The 19,614-nt window shown below is 46.3% G+C and overlaps 1 protein-coding gene across 1 annotated transcript; it reads left to right on the top strand.

The window, feature by feature from the left end:
• On the top strand, window positions 1-10,488 carry LOC136427056 (maximins-S type B/C-like). The gene is made up of 5 exons (XM_066415774.1): window positions 1-19; window positions 7,812-7,930; window positions 8,309-8,578; window positions 9,280-9,504; window positions 9,745-10,488. The coding sequence occupies exons 1-5, from the start codon at window positions 1-3 to the stop codon at window positions 10,486-10,488; spliced, it is 1,377 nt and encodes a 458-aa protein (XP_066271871.1).
• The last annotated feature ends 9,126 nt before the right edge of the window (window positions 10,489-19,614 follow it).

Genomic DNA, 19,614 nt, shown 5'->3' with positions numbered 1-19,614 from the left:
ATGACGTGTTTACAGGCCTGTAAGGGGAGAGATCGACGGGCCTGTTGTGAATCGTGTTCAGCCTGTTTTCTTCACGTGAGCCCAGGCGCACGCTTTGTCTGCTACAGTCCACGTCAAGTACACCTGCGCCATTTGTCCACTGTGTCCACCCAGCTGACAAACTGTGGACCGACTCACCGAGCCAAGACAGAACTTCAGAGCGTAGAAAACGACACTTTCCCCATCAATAATTCGAGAAATGATGCCACACAGACCCAAATGTGGAAGGAAATAAACACGACAGCCTAATCAAACGAGAACACCAACTCGGAAAGGATGCCAACAAAAGCTAGCCAGACCAGCGCGTATGCATCTCCCACGAAATCTACGGACGCGACGATAGAAAAACGTCAGAAATATACAATTCTTTACGTCGCTATTTTCCTGATTGAAAAATGTCTGGCTGTAGGTGTTGTTGTCTGCCTCGCACTACTCGTGATGAAGAAATATCTGTGCTACACTCCCCGGGAAGATGGCAACATGGACGAGGATCGTTTTTCTATTCCCCTGCATCAGATTGTCCCGCCAATAGAAAACACTTTATACCACGGAACTGCGGCAGGAGTTTCGAACCAGGGACCCCCAGTTGCATCAGGAGGTTCGAACCTTGGACCTCCAGCAAGTTGCACCGCGTGAGATTTCGCGTACTTCAGTACCGATTGCAAACTCTGTGCCCCAGTTCGCCGGTACCTCTAGGCAAGTTTTGAATAACGGACATTTGGTTGTCTCGTGTGTAAACCAGGTTAAACCAGCACCAGGAAACTCCGCAAACCACTCGACGAGAAATTTACATCAAGAAACTGTTTAGCCTGACAAATCGCGCTCCTAGCTAATCTCCAAGCAGATCAACACGGGCCGCGAAAATCGTATATGCTAGCCAGATAAGCTCCAGTCAGCCAGATAAGCTCCAGTCAGCCCCGTAGAAGCTTATCTGGCTGACTGGAGCTTCTCTGGCTAGCATATACGATTTTCGCGCCCCGTGTAGATCTGCTTGGAGATTACTCCTAGCGGCCAGCCGGTCCTGTAACCGCCATCTCCGGCCGAGAGCTTGTGGCTAGAAACTGTTGCCGTCTCGAAGAACACAGATCGCTGTGTGGAATTCAACCATGCATCTAGCCTGTAAACATGTACGGAACCAAATGTAGGATCTACAAACTGCATGTACATCTCTTCTGCAGAAGGTTTGAATCAGGAAACTGTAGCCGTATCGAATATTAAACACACAGCGCGGCGTGGAATCTAACCATACATGTAGCCTGTGTATATATAACGTAACATAACCAACAGTCATCTGTACAAACTACATGTATTTCTGCAGAAAGTTTGAATCACGAACAATATTGAGGATAATAAACGAGACCGTCCAAACATAGCGGGCGGTTCCAAACTTCAACTTCATTACTCAGACCGTATGTTTTTTAAAATTTCCGTCTTTAGTTGATTTTGACTACTTGAAATTATCTATTTCCGTTGTTATGGGCTACTCTGATCTGTATTAACATTTTACCAATACTTAAATCTATATCAGTGTGAACTATGAAGGTAAAGCCCCTTCTCAATTTTTGTTGATTTCGTACTTTCGCTAGTTTGATATTAGGTCTTTTGCTAGCTCCTGGTTTCATCATGAATTATGCAATTTATGGCCTACATTGCCGATGAGTTTTTCATGAACAATGTTCTTGTTGTTTTTACTATCTGTCACTCACTACATCACTTCGACTAAGAAGGTCGACCAACAACACTTTATCATGTTGGGGTCCTCCACCAAAATGAACTGCAAACCACCTAGAATGGACTTTGTCCTGTTCCTGGCGAGAAAAACAAGCTAAAACTGGAAATATTTACCAATGGCAAAGCCCTGTTCCTGGTGAGATAAAACAAACTAAAACTGGAACATGTTACATGGACAAGTCTGGTTCGCAAGTGTGCATATTTGTTTTGAAATAACAAATTAGTCCATATCCATGCTGACAAACGCTCACTGTTCACAAAGCCTTCCTACGATTCAGTGCTGATCGTGGAATTCGGCAAAATTGGGAATACCAGTACTTGGTCAGGAGAGACCGTCCGCGGAAAAGGTTAACAACCCTGAGGTGGCCAAACTACCCTGGCAGATATTCTCCATATAGCCAGCGTAGTTAGTCTGGTAGAGACTAATCCAGAGATGCATATGTTTTTATGTATTCAGGTTTGTCCATCAACTGGTTGTACGAACAAAATATGCACGCACTCAGACAAATCATTCCCTAAATGCAGCACAGCAAATAGTAATACCCCCTGGCAGGTTCGTTCACCTGCCCTCCAAAAGATTGAAAACTTTGGATATGATACAACTATATAGTGATATAATTAATCTTTTTCAAGTAGGATCGCTATACCACAAGTGAAGTGACATGGCATCCCTTTTGTAAATTAGTTAAAATCCTCCCACACCATAATTGATGTATAGGGCGTGCCCATCTCCGTTTCATAGCCCTTGGGCCACACTGTGGTGCAATCACTGTAGCAGGGGGCTAGTCCACTGGCAGTGGAGTGTGTTTAACTTCCATACTGTTTCATAAGTATGTACCATTTTTATTAAGTCTTTGGTATGACTCAGTGCGCCTCTTGTCCAGAGGTGTCTTACGTGGGGCTTGAACCCCAGTCCTTCTGGTCCAAGTAATTTGAACCAGATGTGGCAGAGTAGCAAAGGCGCAGACCACTACACCACAGGGACACCCCCCTTTTGTAAATATGTACACTTAAATGTTGCACCTACCCCGGGACTAGGAGATCGGTACATTCGGGCTCTAGCACCACGATAAGACACCACGGGAGGGTCGGGAGCCGATGTTCGGGTATCCCAGCTCTCCAAAGGGATGAATTAAGTAGAAGAAGAAAGAAAACGAAACAAAAGAAAGAAAGAAATGAAGAAAGAAAGGAAAAGAATGAGAGGGAGGAAAAGAAAGAAGGAAGGAAGGAAAGAAAAAAGAAAGCAAGAAGAGAGAAAGAAGGAAACTGCAACACAATGGGCGCATTGCCCAGTGCAGAACCAATCTGGAAACGTCATTTTTTACATAACTTTTCAGATTGGTTACGATCTTCCTAGATCCATGGAAAGGAGACATATGATATTGTCTCGTGCTTTACCGCCAACGTATATGTTTTTATGTATTCAGGTTCATCCGTGATCTCTTTTTACAAAATATGCACACACGCAGACAAGCATTCCCAAATGCAGCACAACAAATAGTGATGCGTGCTACTGACGGTGAGATGTAGCCTGCGCGAAGCCTAGTATGAACGGAGTGTAAGTGTTGCTGAAAGAGTATAAGAAAAAAAAAAAAAGAAAGAGAGAGAGAGAGAGAGAAAGAGCGAGAAAGAAAGAAGCAGAAAGAAGTAACACACTGGGTCTTGTGACGGTACCCGATAATGAACCGTCCAGTGCAGAACCAATCTGGAAACGTCATTTTTTTACACAACTTTTCAGATTGACGAACGTCCTATAGCTGTGGATATAGAAGACATATGATACACACACAAGCGCGCGCACACACACATACATACACACACACACACACACACACACACACACACACACACACACATACACACACACACACACACACGCACACGCTCACATATTGTAAATGCATTCAAGTTGGCGTATTTTTTTTATTTCGCGTAGGGATAATAGGGAGGAAATGGACTGTTCGCGGTGGTTTTAAATTCGCGTTTGAAACAATAGCAGCGCTACAGTCATAGGTGGGCAAAACGTTTTGCGGTGGTTTTAAGTTCGCGCTGAAAGTTCACCGCAAGAATCGAGAACATAAAACCACCGCGAACATTTCTGCATTTACTTGTTTGTCCCTTGAATGGAGTTGAACATTTCCAGGCTTTTCTGACTTTTTCTACTCCTGGTTTACTCAAGATGGAGATGTTGCCGATAAGCCAAATGGCTGCAGAGTGGTCTTATCCCAGTACATAGAAATATTCGATTTCCGAGAAAGTATAGCTGGAGCAACCTGGATCTATTCCATAATCCTCTCCTGACCTCATCTTTTCCAAATTAGTCTGAGTTCTAGTTTTTCGTAAACGATAGATATTCAACTATGGCGCACCTATAGGATGTCGTTCCTTCTTGTAAGTAAATAAATGGCTTTCTAAAGTGAATGAACGCATGCGCCGCCACAGACAAAGACAGTGCTGCCTAAGCCAACAGACCCTCGGCAAACGGGGACTGAAAGTGGAATCAACAACCTCTGTGTTAGATCATCGAGTCAGCAGTTGAGGGACAGTGGGTACCAGTCGTCATAGGATAGTCGAGGGAAGTCAAACTACAGAGGTTAGTCCGGGGAAGCCAAACTACAGAGTTAGTCCAGGGAAGCCAAACGCAAGAGGTTAGTCCAGGGAAGCCAAACTACAGAGGTTAGTCTGGGGAAGACAAACTAAAGAGGTTAGTCCGGGAAGCCAAACCACAGAGGTTAGTCCAGGGAAGCCAAACTACAGAGGTTAGTCCGGGGAAGCCAAACTACAGAGGTTAGTCCAGGGAAGCCAAACTATAGAGGTTAGTCCAGGGAAGCCAACTACAGAGGTTAGTCCAGGGAAGCCAAACTACAGAGGTTAGTCCAGGGAAGCCAAACTACAGAGGTTAGTCTGGGGAAGACAAACTAAAGAGGTTAGTCCGGGAAGCCAAACCACAGAGGTTAGTCCAGGGAAGCCAAACTACAGAGGTTAGTCCGGGGAAGCCAAACTACAGAGGTTCGTCCAGGGAAGCCAAACTACAGAGGTTAGTCCAGGGAAGCCAAAGTACAGAGGATAGTCCAGGGGAAGCCAAACTGCAGAGGTTAGTCCAGGGAAGTCAAACTGCAGAGGTCAGTCCAGGGAAGTCAAACTACAGAGGTCAGTCCAGGGAAGTCAAACCACAGAGGTTAGTCCAGAGAAGCCAAACCACAGAGGTTAGTCCAGGGGAAGCCAAACTGCAGAGGTTAGTCCAGGGAAGTCAAACTGCAGAGGTCAGTCCAGGGAAGTCAAACTACTGAGGTCAGTCCAGGGAAGTCAAACCACAGAGGTTAGTCAAGGGAAGCCAAACGCCAGAGGTTAGTCCGGGGAAGCCAAACTACAGAGGTTAGTCCAGGGAAGTCAAACTACAGAGGTTAGTCCAGGGAAGTCAAACTACAGAGGTTAGTCCAGGGAAGCCAAACGCCAGAGGTTAGTCCAGGGAAGCCAAACTACAGAGGTTAGTCCAGGGAAGTCAAACTACAGAGGTTAGTCCAGGGAAGTCAAACTACAGAGGTTAGTCCAGGGAAGCCAAACGCCAGAGGTTAGTCAAGGGAAGCCAAACTACAGAGGTTAGTCCAGGGAAGTCAAACTACAGAGGTTAGTCCAGGGAAGCCAAACGCCAGAGGTTAGTCCAGGGAAGCCAAACTACAGAGGTTAGTCCAGGGAAGTCAAACTACAGAGGTTAGTCCAGGGAAGTCAAACTACAGAGGTTAGTCCAGGGAAGCCAAACGCCAGAGGTTAGTCAAGGGAAGCCAAACGCCAGAGGTTAGTCCAGGGAAGCCAAACTACAGAGGTTAGTCCAGGGAAGCCAAACTACAGAGGTTTAATAGTCCAGGGAAGACAAACTACGGAGGTTAGTCCAGGGAAGACAAACTGCAGAGGTTAGTCCAGGGAAGACAAACTGCAGAGGTCAGTCCAGGGAAGTCAAACTACGGAGGTTAGTCCAGGGAAGACAAACTACGGAGGTTAGTCCAGGGAAGACAAACTACGGAGGTTAGTCCGGGGGAAGCCAAACTACAGAGGTTAGTCCAGGGAAGCCAAAGTACAGAGGATAGTTCCGAGGAAGTCAAACTAAAAAAGGTTAGTCCAGGGAAGCAAATAACCGTACAGAGGTTAGGGAACCCAAACTACAGAGGTTATTCCAGGGAAGCCCAACTACAGAGGTTAGTCCAGGGAAGCCAAACTACAGAGGTTAGTCCAGGGAAGCCAAACTAGAAAGGTTAGTCCAGGGGAAGCCAAACTGCAGAGGTTAGTCCAGGGAAGCCAAACTACAGAGGTTAGTCCAGGGAAGCCAAAGTACAGAGGATAGTTCCGGGGAAGGCAAACGTCAGAGTTTAGTCCAAGAAACCAAACGCCAGAGGTGAGTTCCAAATGATAATGTCATCAAATGTCATGATTTCGTTTCTTTTTCTAGTCTATGTATCAAAGTAATGTGGAGAAGTTGTTATAAGTTCATTCATTGATGGAGTAGTAACTTTCATTCTCAAGGTTTTTTTTATAACACCGTGGTCGAAGTCACTTGAGCAATATTTGACCGGAAAAATGGAATGGAATGAATAGGCACGTCTTGTGTTAAAGAAGTAAACGTCGTTACTGCGTGAAGGATATTGTTGCTGGCGATAATCGTGCAAATCTCACAGCAGAAATAAAACACCCGTGCACCCCATAGAGTTACCAGGACAAATACTGTATAATGTTCAACAAATAAGAGTTGTCAATATATACCATTCTAGATTATTCTATAGATCGATCTTATGACCTGCAGTCGCCCCTTCTCTCCGAAAGGAGGAGGAACGCCAACCAGTGTTGTGAAACAGTGCGTAGCGGGTATTGGACACTAAATAATTTAGCACGAAATCACCAGGTGTACCATGGTCGCCCGCTTGGCACCTGACTTTGCGATATAACGTTCAGAAAAAAATATAGTTTCTGCTACTTTTCTCTAAACGTTAAATCGCGGGCGGGTTCAGTCACTTCCAAAGTGCCAAGATTGTCAATCTGAAAACATCATTTGAAAGCTGACACCTTCCAGCATCTCACTGGCGAGTTTGTTTGGTCAGATTTAGCCGTTAACGCAAGTTATAAAGCGATTTGTCGGGTCATGACTGATTCGAATCCGAGTTTCAATGCGATCGATTGGTCGGGGTATCCGGCTCGCTTGGCGTCCACTCGACTACCAATCCGAGTGGCATCTTTAGTAGGCTTACCTGTTGGGCTTTGGGCAGCCTTTCATGTGCTGTTCCCTGATTGTATGTACATAAGTCAGTTCTGATAGTACCCGGATTTTAATAGACCACCTCCCATATGGATACATGAAAAGCCGAACAAAATCCGAACAGGTAAGCCGGCTAAGAAGGCTAAATCCGAGCAACTTTGGTCGACCGCCCAGTTTTATTTGCCACTTGGTAACCTTAATCCCAGTGATATATGGATTAGCTGCCCGCCTACATAGTCTGCAAAGTGGTCAGACCCTACATTGTACTCACTGCCCTCGCCGTGGAGGCAAACATATGTTTTCTGTCAAACCTTATCATTCTTTTAGGTAAATGTCACATTTCAAATTTCGTCAAAAGCAGTTAGATTTACAAGGTTAATATTCTTATGTCTCTTGTGTTAAAAAATTGGAATATATCATTGAAAAAACAAACAAGATAAGATCCAGACACACATTGGAAAGTTTAATAAGCTGAACGTTGTCCTTTCCATTTAAGTGCTCTTATTTTTTGATTGTCATCGAAAGGGTTCTTATTAAATTTGGGGATCATAGATTATTGTTTCCTGATTCTATGTTTCAGCTTTGTGTGTCACTTATATTGTATAATAGTCTCTGTGATTTTGTAGAAAGTATTTTTGTTAACTATAAAAACGAAAGAGTTAAAAAAACACATAGAATTTCGCATTTCAAATAATTTTTATTCACATGTGTTGGTTTGTGGAATATCTGGAATGGCGAATGCAAAAAAAAACCCAATGTAAAACAACACGAATACGTTAACCTCTCCGTCTCACAGGTTACAGACAGTCCGCTCCTGCCGTTAGCAGACTCCAAGTTCAACACGTCACGAAACCAACCAACAAGGCAAAGGGCTGCAACCAACAAGTTCACCCCGTCACCAAACCAACCAACAAGGCAAAGGGCTGCAACCAACAAGCCACCCCGTCACCAAACCAACCAACAAGGGCTGCAACCAACAAGTTCACCCCGTCACCAAACCAACCAACAAGGGCTGCAACCAACAAGTCACCCCGTCACCAAACCAACCAACAAGGCAAAGGGCTGCAACCAACAAGCCACCCCGTCACCAAACCAACCAACAAGGGCTGCAACCTACAAGTCACCCCGTCACCAAACCAACCAACAAGGCCAAGGGCTGCAACCAACAAGTCACCCCGTCACCAAACCAACCAACAAGGCAAAGGGCTGCAACCAACAAGTTCACCCCGTCACCAAACCAACCAACAAGGGCTGCAACCAACAAGTTCACCACGTCACCAACCAACCAACAAGGGCTGCAACCAACAAGTTCACCACGTCACCGAACCAACCAACAAGGGCTGCAACCAACAAGTTCACCCCGTAACGGAACCAACCAACAAGGGCGGCAACCAACAAGTTCACCACGTCATCGAACCAACTAACAAGGCCTGCAACGAACAAGTCAACCCTGTCACTAAACCAACCAACAAGGGCTGCAACCAACAAGTTCATCACGTCACCGAACTAACCAACAAGGGCTGCAACCAACAAGTTCACCCCGTCACCAAATCAACCAACAAGGCAACAAGGGCTGCAACCAACACGTTCACCCCGTCACGGAACCAACCAACAAGGGCTGCAACCAACAAGTCACCCCGTCACCAAACCAACCAACAAGGCAAAGGGCTGCAACCAACAAGTTCACCCCGTCACCAAACCAACCAACAAGGGCTGCAACCAACAAGTTCACCCCGTCACCAAACCAACCAACAAGGGCTGCAACCAACAAGCCACCCCGTCACCGAACCAACCAACAAGGGCTGCAACCAACAATTTCACCCCGTCACCAAACCAACCAACAAGGGCTGCAACCAACAAGTCACCCCGTCACCGAACCAACCAACAAGGGCTGCAACCAACAAGTCCACCCCGTCACTAAACCAACCAACAAGGGCTGCAACCAACAAGTTCACCACGTCACCAAACCAACCAACAAGGGCTGCAACCAACAAAATCACCCCGTCACCAAAACAACCAACAAGGGCTGCAACCAACAAGTTCACCCCGTCACCAAACCAACCAACAAGGGCTGCAACCAACAAGCCACCCCGTCACCAAACCAACCAACAAGGCCAAGGGCTGCAACCAACAAGTCACCCCGTCACCAAACCAACCAACAAGGCAAAGGGCTGCAACCAACAAGTCACCCCGTCACCAAACCAACCAACAAGGCAAAGGGCTGCAACCAACAAGTTCACCCCGTCACCAAACCAACCAACAAGGGCTGCAACCAACAAGTTCACCACGTCACCAAACCAACCAACAAGGGCTGCAACCAACAAGTTCACCCCGTCACTAAACCAACCAACAAGGCCTGCAACCAACAAGTTCACCACGTCACCGAACCAACCAACAAGGGCTGCAACCAACAAGTTCACCACGTCACCAAACCAACCAACAAGGGCTGCAACCAACAAGTTCACCCCGTCACTAAACCAACCAACAAGGCCTGCAACCAACAAGTTCACCCCGTCACCAAACCAACCAAAAAGGGCTGCAACCAACAAGTCACCCCGTCACCAAACCAACCAACAAGGCCAAGGGCTGCAACCAACAAGTCACCCCGTCACCAAACCAACCAACAAGGCAAAGGGCTGCAACCAACAAGTCACCCCGTCACCAAACCAACCAACAAGGCAAAGGGCTGCAACCAACAAGTTCACCCCGTCACCAAACCAACCAACAAGGGCTGCAACCAACAAGTTCACCACGTCACCAAACCAACCAACAAGGGCTGCAACCAACAAGTTCACCCCGTCACTAAACCAACCAACAAGGCCTGCAACCAACAAGTTCACCACGTCACCGAACCAACCAACAAGGGCTGCAACCAACAAGTTCACAACGTCACTAAACCAACCAAAAAGGGCTGCAACCAACAAGTTCACCGCGTCACCAAACCAACCAACAAGGGTTGCAACCAACAAGTTCACCACGTCATCGAACCAACCAACAAGGGCTGCAACCAACAAGTTCACCACGTCACCGAACCAACCAACAAGGGCTACAACCAACAAGTTCACCCCGTCACCAAACCAACCAACAAGGGCTGCAACCAACAAGTTCACCCCGTCACCAACCAACCAACAAGGGCTGCAACCAACAAGTTCACCCCGTCACCAAACCAACCAACAAGGGCTGCAACCAACAAGTTCACCCCGTCACCAAAACAACCAACAAGGCCAAGGGCTGCAACCAACAAGTTCACCACGTTACCAAACCAACAAACAAGGCCAAGGGCTGCAACCAACACGTTCACCACGTCACCGAACCAACCAACAAGGGCTGCAACCAACAAGTTCACCCGTCACCAAACCAACCAACAAGGCCAAGGGCTGCAACCAACAAGTTCACCCCGTCACCAAACCAACCAACAAGGCCAAGGGCTGCAAGCTTCACATCTTCCGTTGCAGCAATGTTGTTGTCTCTAACAGTCCGCCCCTTCCATCTGATGACTAGTAAGAAGATAACTTTAAATCTTCTGATGTTCCTCTCAGTCTTAACCATTACAATAGCTCCTTGTGTAGCTGTCAACAGTCTTTGCTTCCCACATTGCGTGAAGGCGGACATGTTGACGTGTTTCCAAGGAATCATTGGCGTAGCTGATTATGACTCCACATGTATCGTATGTGACTATGTAGATGTTAGTGCCACCAATGTGAGTTCTACCCCGCCGACTGCTGCGGCCTGCCTGCGTCACACCCCTGTAGCTCTGGCCATAAAGGGCTATCCTTTTGGTGTTCTATCTGCCAAGAAATTATCACATCTTAACCATTCCGCGGTTGAAGCTCTTCTTCTGGTCGATGATCAGATCACACATATAGAGGAGAATACCATGAGTAACTTCACTGTTCTGTTGTCCTTGGCCCTGGATTTTAACAATCTGGCACACGTCAAAGGGAGCTGGTTCAGCGGTTTGACAATGCTACGCTTTTTGACCCTGTCCAATAATCAAATTGAAAGGATCGATCCTGGTAGCTTTGTAGACCTGATTTCCCTAGAATACCTGAGTCTTGAAAACAACCTTCTAAAGCTTGTCAACCCTGCCTGGTTCTCATGGATCCACAGGTTCAATCTACTTAATCTGTACTTGGGATCGAACCGTATTGAAAGGGTTCCTGCGAAGGCATTTCAGAAAGCGAGAAATCTCAAACTCCTGAATATGACGGAAAATCCATTGTCTTGTCTAGACAGGGAGGCATTCTCCGGACTAGATCTAGATGATCCGCCATTGTTCTATTTGAGCGGTGACCAGCTGGCGACAATCAAAGATGTAGTTCCGAGCCCTAAGGCGTGGAGTCTCCACACGATCAAATCTTTAAGCAAAAGAATGTTTTCTGGCGGATCGCGATGGATTAGACCAATAATACTCTTTGAGGTTCCGCACTTCCTCTTCTGTCTGACTGTCATCGGAAATAGTCAGTCCTTTGTGTACCGGTTTGATGAGTCCACGTCCGTCCCTCGCCAATCTTCTCACTTCGTACTATGTCCGTCTGACGCAGCTTCTAGGGTAGAAATACAGCCTCCCTTTGTTGCCCTTGCTACGAACGGATCTCTGGAAAAACAGGTGTCTCGCAATACTGACCGGTGTAGGCGTGTATGGGACGATAATCAAGGTATAACCATCCCCTTACAGGGCGGACTGAGACTCAAAGTAGTGTCCCTGGGGACGAATGAGCTGGCTATTGTCGTGTACAACATGAATGATATGAGCGACGTCACAGCAACAGAAAACTACACACATATCAATAGCACATCTACTATTGACACACGTAATGTGACCTGCATGCAAATCACAGAACACGACACATATCAATCGTATTTCAGTGCATCCCGTCTTCGCATCGAAAGCGAAAAAGCGTGCTTTGGTGACAATCCCGACGTGCATCAAACAAGCTCTCCAACATCCCATACAAAACAGACAACACCTACATTGACGTACCACACAACGTTAGACACAGCTACCGATTTGTCCAGTCCTGTCGAAGGGGAGTCGACATGGTCCAAAAATGTGTTCATCCTTCTGATGACTGTGGTATGCATTGTACCTTTGTTACTGATCGTTGGTGTCATAAGGAAGAGGAGAGGGCCAAACAATCACCGCGTGGAAGTCGCCAGTGTTTCACACATACGGATGGCTCCAAACGCGTGCGGATCTTTCCCCGGCATGGTTAGGGCGGGTTCCCTCCCTGACGTACGACGAGCACACAGGGAGGTCGCGGACGATACAGTCTCCTGCAGGTCTCTGCCTGCTGTTCTCCACTCTGTAGAACCGACTTACTCTGAAATCCCAGATCATATAGCTGCTGCACAGCGGCTTCTCCCTCCCATCCCCCATACATACTGCGAAATCCCAGATCACTTAGCTATTGCACAGCCACCTCCCCCTCCCATCCCTTACAGATACTCTGAGATACCAGACCACTTAGCTATTGCACAGCGGCCTCTCCCCGCTACCCCTCACACACACTCTGAGATTCCAGATGACGTTCTTGATACTGGCGAATCTACCTACTGCAAGGTTTCGGATGACGACGATGACGGTAACCTTGGTGACGAGCCCATTCCTTTCTACGCTGCTGCTGCAGAGCCTTCGCTTCCTGAAGTCACGAGGGTCAGTGAGAATGCACGAACCTATAGACAAAACTCTGCAACTGCCTCTCAGAGCAATAGGTCTACGGCGGGCAGGAACATCGTCGCCTATGGCTTAGATAAAAAGGGCAGAGCACATCGTGTCACCTCTTATGGAGATTGCGCTTGGATCCAAGACGGAAGAGCCAATATAGCGAGGTGCAGGAACAATTTTGGAAAGCACCCTGCTATCGAAGACGTGAGAAGATACGTTAATACAACTGATGCTTCTAGAGTTCTGTCCACCAGCCAAGGCGTCAGGCAGGATCTAACCATAGCCCCAAAAGCTTACACCTACTGGCCATGGGAGATCCCAGGAGAGGGACCTAGAAACACACCACGCACAACTTCCCTCCCCATACTGCCTAACACCTACTGGCCGTGGGAGATCCCAGGGGAGGGAACCAGTGACACATCACGGCGTGCGTACCTTCCCTACATCACGCTACCTAACACTTACTGGCCATGGGAGATCCCAGAAGAGAGACCCAGGAACTCACCACGCAGAGCCTCCCTCCCCACCCTGAACAAACTACCTGACACCTACTGGCCATGGGAGATCCCAGGGGAGGGAACCCGTAACACATCACGGCGTGCATCCCTCCCCCTCCCCCTCGTCACACTACCGAACACCTACTGGCCATGGGAGATCCCAGAAGAAAGACCAAGATGCACACCACACAGAGCCACCATGACCACACCACCTAACACCTACTGGCCATGGGAGATCCCAGGGGAGGGAACCCGTAACACAGCATGTCGTACATCCCACCCCCTCGTCACACTACCGAACACCTACTGGCCATGGGAGATCCCAGAAGAAAGAACAAGATGCACACCACTCAGAGCCACCATGACCACACCACCTAACACCTACTGGCCATGGGAGATCCCAGGGGAGGGAACCCGTAACACAGCACGCCCTCCCCCTCCCCCTTGTCACACTACCGAACACCTACTGGCCATGGGAGATCCAAGAAGAAAGACCAAGATGCACACCTCACGGAGCCGCCATGACCACACCACCTAACACCTACTGGCCATGGGAGATCCCAGGGGAGCGAACCCGTAACACAGCACGGCGTACATCCCTCCCCCTCCCCATCGTCACGCCACCGAACACCTACTGGCCATGGGAGATACCTAGAGAGAGACCCAGAAACACACCACACAGAGCCACCCTAACCACATTGCCTTCTGGCCAGGGGAGTTCCAAAGAGAAAGACCCAGAAACAAACCACACAGAGTCACTTTGACCACACTACCTAACACCAACTGGTCATGGGAGATTCCAGGAGAAAGACCCAGAAACACACCACACACGGCCTGTCTTCCTTCGCTGCCTAACACCTACTGGCCATGGGAGATCCCAAGACCCTCCCTTACCACACTTCCTAATACTTGACAAACGCCAATCAACATTACAAGTAGGTACATCATGAAAAGTAAAAAATGATTACGCACTTTCCTTAATGTACCTTGAAAATCTCCCTCTTATGACATGATTTACATCGAAGCATAAAAGTGACCATCTCTTCAATTTTCTAATGCAGTCATGTGCATTTAGATTAAAACAAAAACTCAACGCAGAAAACATTAACCGTGTTCAAGTCACGTTTGGGACCGCATCCTTCCCACAGCAGCGACACCTAGCTGCAGTGCGAGTAGAGCCAGTCAGTATTGGCCCGAGGAAGGTATCGTAAAGTCTACCAAATGTTGAAAGCTGAAAACTTTGGTCGTGTGAGGACACCTTTGTTAACTGGAAAACATTTTCGTTCGGTATACATTCCTTGTGAAACATGTACAGCTTGGCAGGCCGCAGCTGAAGACTGATTGAAATGTAGATTATAACCCTGTAATTACAATGTATATACAATATAGCAGCCACACAAATATCCTGAGAATTAATGAGAATAATGTTGTATCTATGTGGGTGTAAGATTTTTTTCAATATGATTGCACATTTTATACATTGTTGATTTTGGCGAACTGTCACTGCATCATGTTGGGACATAGATTGGTCGCATGTACATGTCGTCTTATGACATACAATTAATTCATTTTCTCTCTGTTGGAAACAATTAAGTTGACGCCGAATAGAAGTGCTTGTAAATGAAACCATAAATATAAGTAGTAAAAGTGATGTGCTTGTTAGGTTATAGGACAGACGTTACAAAACAACAAGCAGTGTAACTTAGGCCCCATGACAGTGATTGTAGATCACGTTATATGTATTAATGTCTAAATTTGGTGCAAGTGAACATTTGTATTCTATGAGGGATACTGACCCTGGTGTTACATACTTAGATGTATGCTATTCATAGTCTTTAAGAATACGAAATTAAAGCATTTGTTTGGTGTAACATGTTCTGATGGTTCAGCCATTTGTTAGACCTTCTTGACCACTTAGTCTTAGATTTCACAGAATTCTTTTCTGTAATTTACAAGATCAATTAGTATTGACTGTAGATTGCGCACTTAGCTTGCAAGCTTGATACTCTTCCTTAACTATTTCAAAAGTTGTAGCTGTTGATAGCAAGAGACCACGTTTTCGGAATCGCCAAGTTCACACCAGGCCTTACCCAAGGATACGAGTGCCATGGCGATGTCGGGATGTTTACTATTCTCGCCATATATAGTTCGCATCATCGATAATGATTGTTCAAAGTACATGATAGTCTTTCTGTGATCACCAATGTTTCCCCAGGTAGTCCCCAAACAGTTGAGTGACTCGGCAATTTCAGGATGTGCAGTGCTCTCACCATAGAGTTTCTGCCTCATTTGCAATGCCTGTTGAAAGCACTTGATGGCCTTGCTGTGGTCATCCAGGTCTTTTATCGTGACACCCAAATGGTTAAGTGACTTGGCAATGTCAGCATGTGCAGAGTTCTCACCAAAGATACACTGTTGCATCTTTATTGACTGTTCGAGGTAGCCCATAGACTTTCTTGGATCACCCAAGTCCCTCCAGACACAACCCAAGTTGACAAGCGATTTGGCAATATCAGGATGTGGAGTGTTCTCACCATAGATAACACGCTCCATCTCCAGTGACTGTTCATGATAGATTAGGGCCTTTCTATTATCACCAAGCCCTCTCCAGGCATTACCTAAGTTGGTGAGAGAGTTTGCAATGGAATCATGTGCAGTTTTCTCGCCATGGATGCTCCTCTTCATCTGTAGTGACTGTTCATGGTAGCTGACGGCCTTTTTGTAATCACCAAGATTGTCACAGGCGATACCCAAGTCATTAAGAGACTTGGCAATGTTAGAATTTGCAGCGTTCTCACCATAGATGCTAAGCTCAATCTGTAATATCTCTTCAGTATACCATATGGAGTTCAAAATTCTGTCCTCAACAGGATCTGAGTGCCGTAGACACAGGCTGTTAAGGGACTTGGCATTGTCAAGATTTTCAGTGTTCTCAACATGATAAAGGATTCGACGCATCTGTAGTGACTGTCTTTGATAGCTGATGGCCGTCCTGTCATCACCAAGTTCGCTCCAGGCGCTGCCCAAGGCGCAGAGTGAATTGATGATATGAATATGTGCAGTATTCTCTCCATAGATACGCCGGTCCATCTGTAGTGTCTGTTCATAGTAGCTGATGGCCTTTCGGTAACCACCAAGGCCATTCCAGGCATTACCCAGATTGAAAAGAGACGATGCAATGTGAGGATGTGCAGTGTTCTCTCCATGGATGCTCCGATTTAACTGCAGTGCCTGTTCGTAAAAGCCGATTGCCTTTCTGTAGTCACCAAGCTCCCGCCATATGGTACCCAAGTTGTTAAGTGACATGGCAATGTCAGGATGTGCAGTGTTCTCACCGTAGATATTTTGATTCATCTGAAGTGACTGTTCATGATAGCTGATTGCATTTCTGTAATCACCATGGTCACTTAAGGCTCCACCCAAACTGGTAAGGGACGCGGCAATGTTAGGATGTGCGGTGCGTTTACCATAGATGCTCTGCCTCATCTCTAAGGACTGCTTATAATAGCTGATGGCCTTTCTATGGTCACCAATGTTTCTCCATGCGATTCCCAGGCTGTGAAAGGACGCAGCAATGCTAGGATGTGGGATCCCATCACCGTACATACCCCGCATCATCGTAAGTGACTGTTCCAAGTAGCTGACGGCCTTTCTGTGATCCCCAAGGTTATTACACGCGGCAGCTAATCCACTGAGAGGCGCATCAATGTCAGGATGTGCAGTCTTCTCGCCATAGATACTCCGTAACATTTTTATTGACTGTTCATAATAGCTCATGGCATTTCTATAATCCGCTAGATCCATGCAGACCCCGCCCAAATTGTGAAGAACGGCCGCTATGCTAGGATGTGGAGTGTTTTTGCCAAACTCGGCTCGATACTCCTGTAGGGCCTGTTCTGTGCATCTCTTTGATTCTTTGTAATCACACAAAGTTCCGTATATCTCAGCTTGTAGTCTAGGCGAGTTGTCAAATAGAGTTGATGGCTGTTTTGTAGCCTGAGTGTCAGCAAGCCGTGAAATGAAGTACTTCAATGGTCTTTCAGTGTAGTAGTATCTTAGGAGCTGTTTTGTATTTGACATGTGAAAGACTTTCTTTAATTTCTCCCCAGTGTCTGCATCCGTCGACATTGATGATAAGGCTGATATGTTTTCCACTTGTCCACGATTGTTCATGTATGTCCGCAGCCTCAGTTCTGCCGAAATGCTGACTAACACCATCAAGTGGTGCGCGTTCTCACTATTGATGATTCCCTCCTTGAGCATCTTCTGAATAGTCTCCCAGATTGTTCCCGGTTGTATGTTGCAAATCAGGGCCCAAGACGACACTGCCAGGCTTGAAAATCGATACATTTCTTTCTTGACATCTATCAGTCTAGCAGATGGAGTCTGGGCTGCAAACGTTCGTACATTATCCATCAGGCTTGAAATGCTGAATGATTCTATCTTTATATCAGGGATTCCAGTAGTCAAACCTTCCCTTCCGAAGGCTTCCATGTTTTCACTCAATGTAGCTTTTGCGATTTCGCGAGAAATCTTTCCCTTGTCTTTCTTCAGCTGTTGTTCCCACAGAGCCGAATATTCATCGACCAAGTCTTGCTCTCCAGTAATTAAAGAAACATTTCCCAAGATACTGGCAAGATGATAGCCTTTCTTCAGATGTACCTTCAAGTCATCTTGCAGAATTTTGATCATGCTTCTTGGTGTGCGAATGAGACTGTGCGTCTTATCCCTACCTAATGGAGTCTTACATGCATGTGGCATAGCTCCATCGAAGGCAAACCCGCGCGGTGTGACAGAGTCATAGAACCAGCTGTCCAGTGGGCTATCTGAGGAGAAATTATTTAGAGACTTAATCCCCATGGCTGGGAGAATGGTTTCTCCCAGATTGATAACTTTGAGATGAAGATAATGAGTGAGGTTGTGAAAGTAGTTTTGGTCTTTCTCCGTTTCCGTCCCTATCAAAATGGCAAATTCCAAATCAGAGTACGGGGTTACCAATCCTGTGGCCTGTGAACCCAAGCCTATCATGGCGTACTTACAGGGAGGGGGGCCCATTACCTCCATACATTCATCTACAAGGCTAGCTATAAACGTTCTCCGCTGCTCAGCAATTGTCTGGAACAATACCTTGATTTCTTCTGCTCTTTTTTTCTCCACTTCTCTTATCTTTGGGTCGTTATCTTCAAGTCTGTAAGGATCTACTTGTTGTTCGATTCTTCTGATCTCCTTCTCAACATAGTCTCGATTCTTCTCTAGGATGAGCTTATGTTTTTCTGCGTTGCCAATGTCCACTGTTTGCTCAATACCCAACACATCCCTAATAAATGACCGGGTTATTTCCAGGATTGTTTGTTTGACGCCTTTTTTGTCTCCTGCCCTCGCTCTCATAAATGCTGCATTGCAGAGTGCTGCAGCCTTGGTGAAATCCCCTCCGTCTTTTGACTTCATTCCTCTCTTCAGGTAGACATCGCTCAATTTCATCAGAGGCTCTGCCTCTTTCCAGTGTTCATCTGCCTTTGAGGCTGTACGAAACAAAAGTTACAGAATTGGAATTTCGTATTTGGTTCAAACAAAAAACGTATTCTATCCTTACTGTTTCACCTGTTCGTTTTGGACATATTTTTGTTCCATAGAGAACGAAGATCAAAGCCATGAGTTGTCACATGTTGTTTTGCGCGATCAATGAGATTAAAATAAAGACTTTCTTCTTTAAACCTCCTTGGTGCGATTTAGTACGATTTAACCAAACGTACGAATTGCGGATAACATTGCTGCCTATAGTGACTATACCTGCAAAGCATAAACAGAAAGTTACACATCAACCAAAATAAATCAGTTTCACTACTAATACTAGCCTTGCTGCACCATGGCCACAGTCGACATCATAGCCTCTTGACCAGTGCACTAAATTCCTCACCTTTAACATGAACGGCCTTGAGCGCAGCTGCAAAGTGCAGTTCTGCCCTGTCCAGGTCCCCTGTCTGTTGGGCCTTGCAGCCTTCCTCTAGAAGGTCTTGATAGGTACTGTAGACATAAAAAAAGCTCAGAAAAGAACAAGAAATATGTTGGTTCCAATGAAAAAAGTAGTCAAATGAAATTAACAGAAACAGAATGATACCTACCCCGCGTCGTTTCCCTGACTGATGACGTCACGTGCTGCCTGGCGTGAAGTTGGAGGGCGCATTGACGCGTTTTCGTTCCCGGTTAGTCTTGTTTCTCGTCGTTTCTGGAATGAAGATGAAAGAGATTTACTTTTCATATTAGCAGCTTGTTATTAGTATAGTATGAATAGATAAATTAGTACAGTGGATTTGCATGGTTGATTTAAGCTAAGTATAGATAGCACCATTCGAGACATCAACAATGGATTATTCAGGACCAAAAAGACAATGCTAATTTAGAAAGCAATGAATTTAACGCATGCGCAGTGCCTA

This window comes from Branchiostoma lanceolatum, chromosome 2 (genome assembly GCF_035083965.1).
Source record: "Branchiostoma lanceolatum isolate klBraLanc5 chromosome 2, klBraLanc5.hap2, whole genome shotgun sequence".
NCBI classification, from domain to species: Eukaryota; Metazoa; Chordata; class Leptocardii; order Amphioxiformes; family Branchiostomatidae; genus Branchiostoma; species Branchiostoma lanceolatum.
This window is presented reverse-complemented; position numbering and strand designations above follow the sequence as displayed.

Excerpts from the sequence above, each read along its gene's own strand:
- LOC136427056 (XM_066415774.1), top strand. Across the intron at positions 7,931-8,308 it reads TCACCAAACCAACCAACAAG|GGCTGCAACCAACAAGTTCA; the intron begins GCAAAGGGCTGC and ends CCAACCAACAAG. Across the intron at positions 9,505-9,744 it reads TCACTAAACCAACCAACAAG|GGCTGCAACCAACAAGTTCA; the intron begins GCCTGCAACCAA and ends CCAACCAACAAG.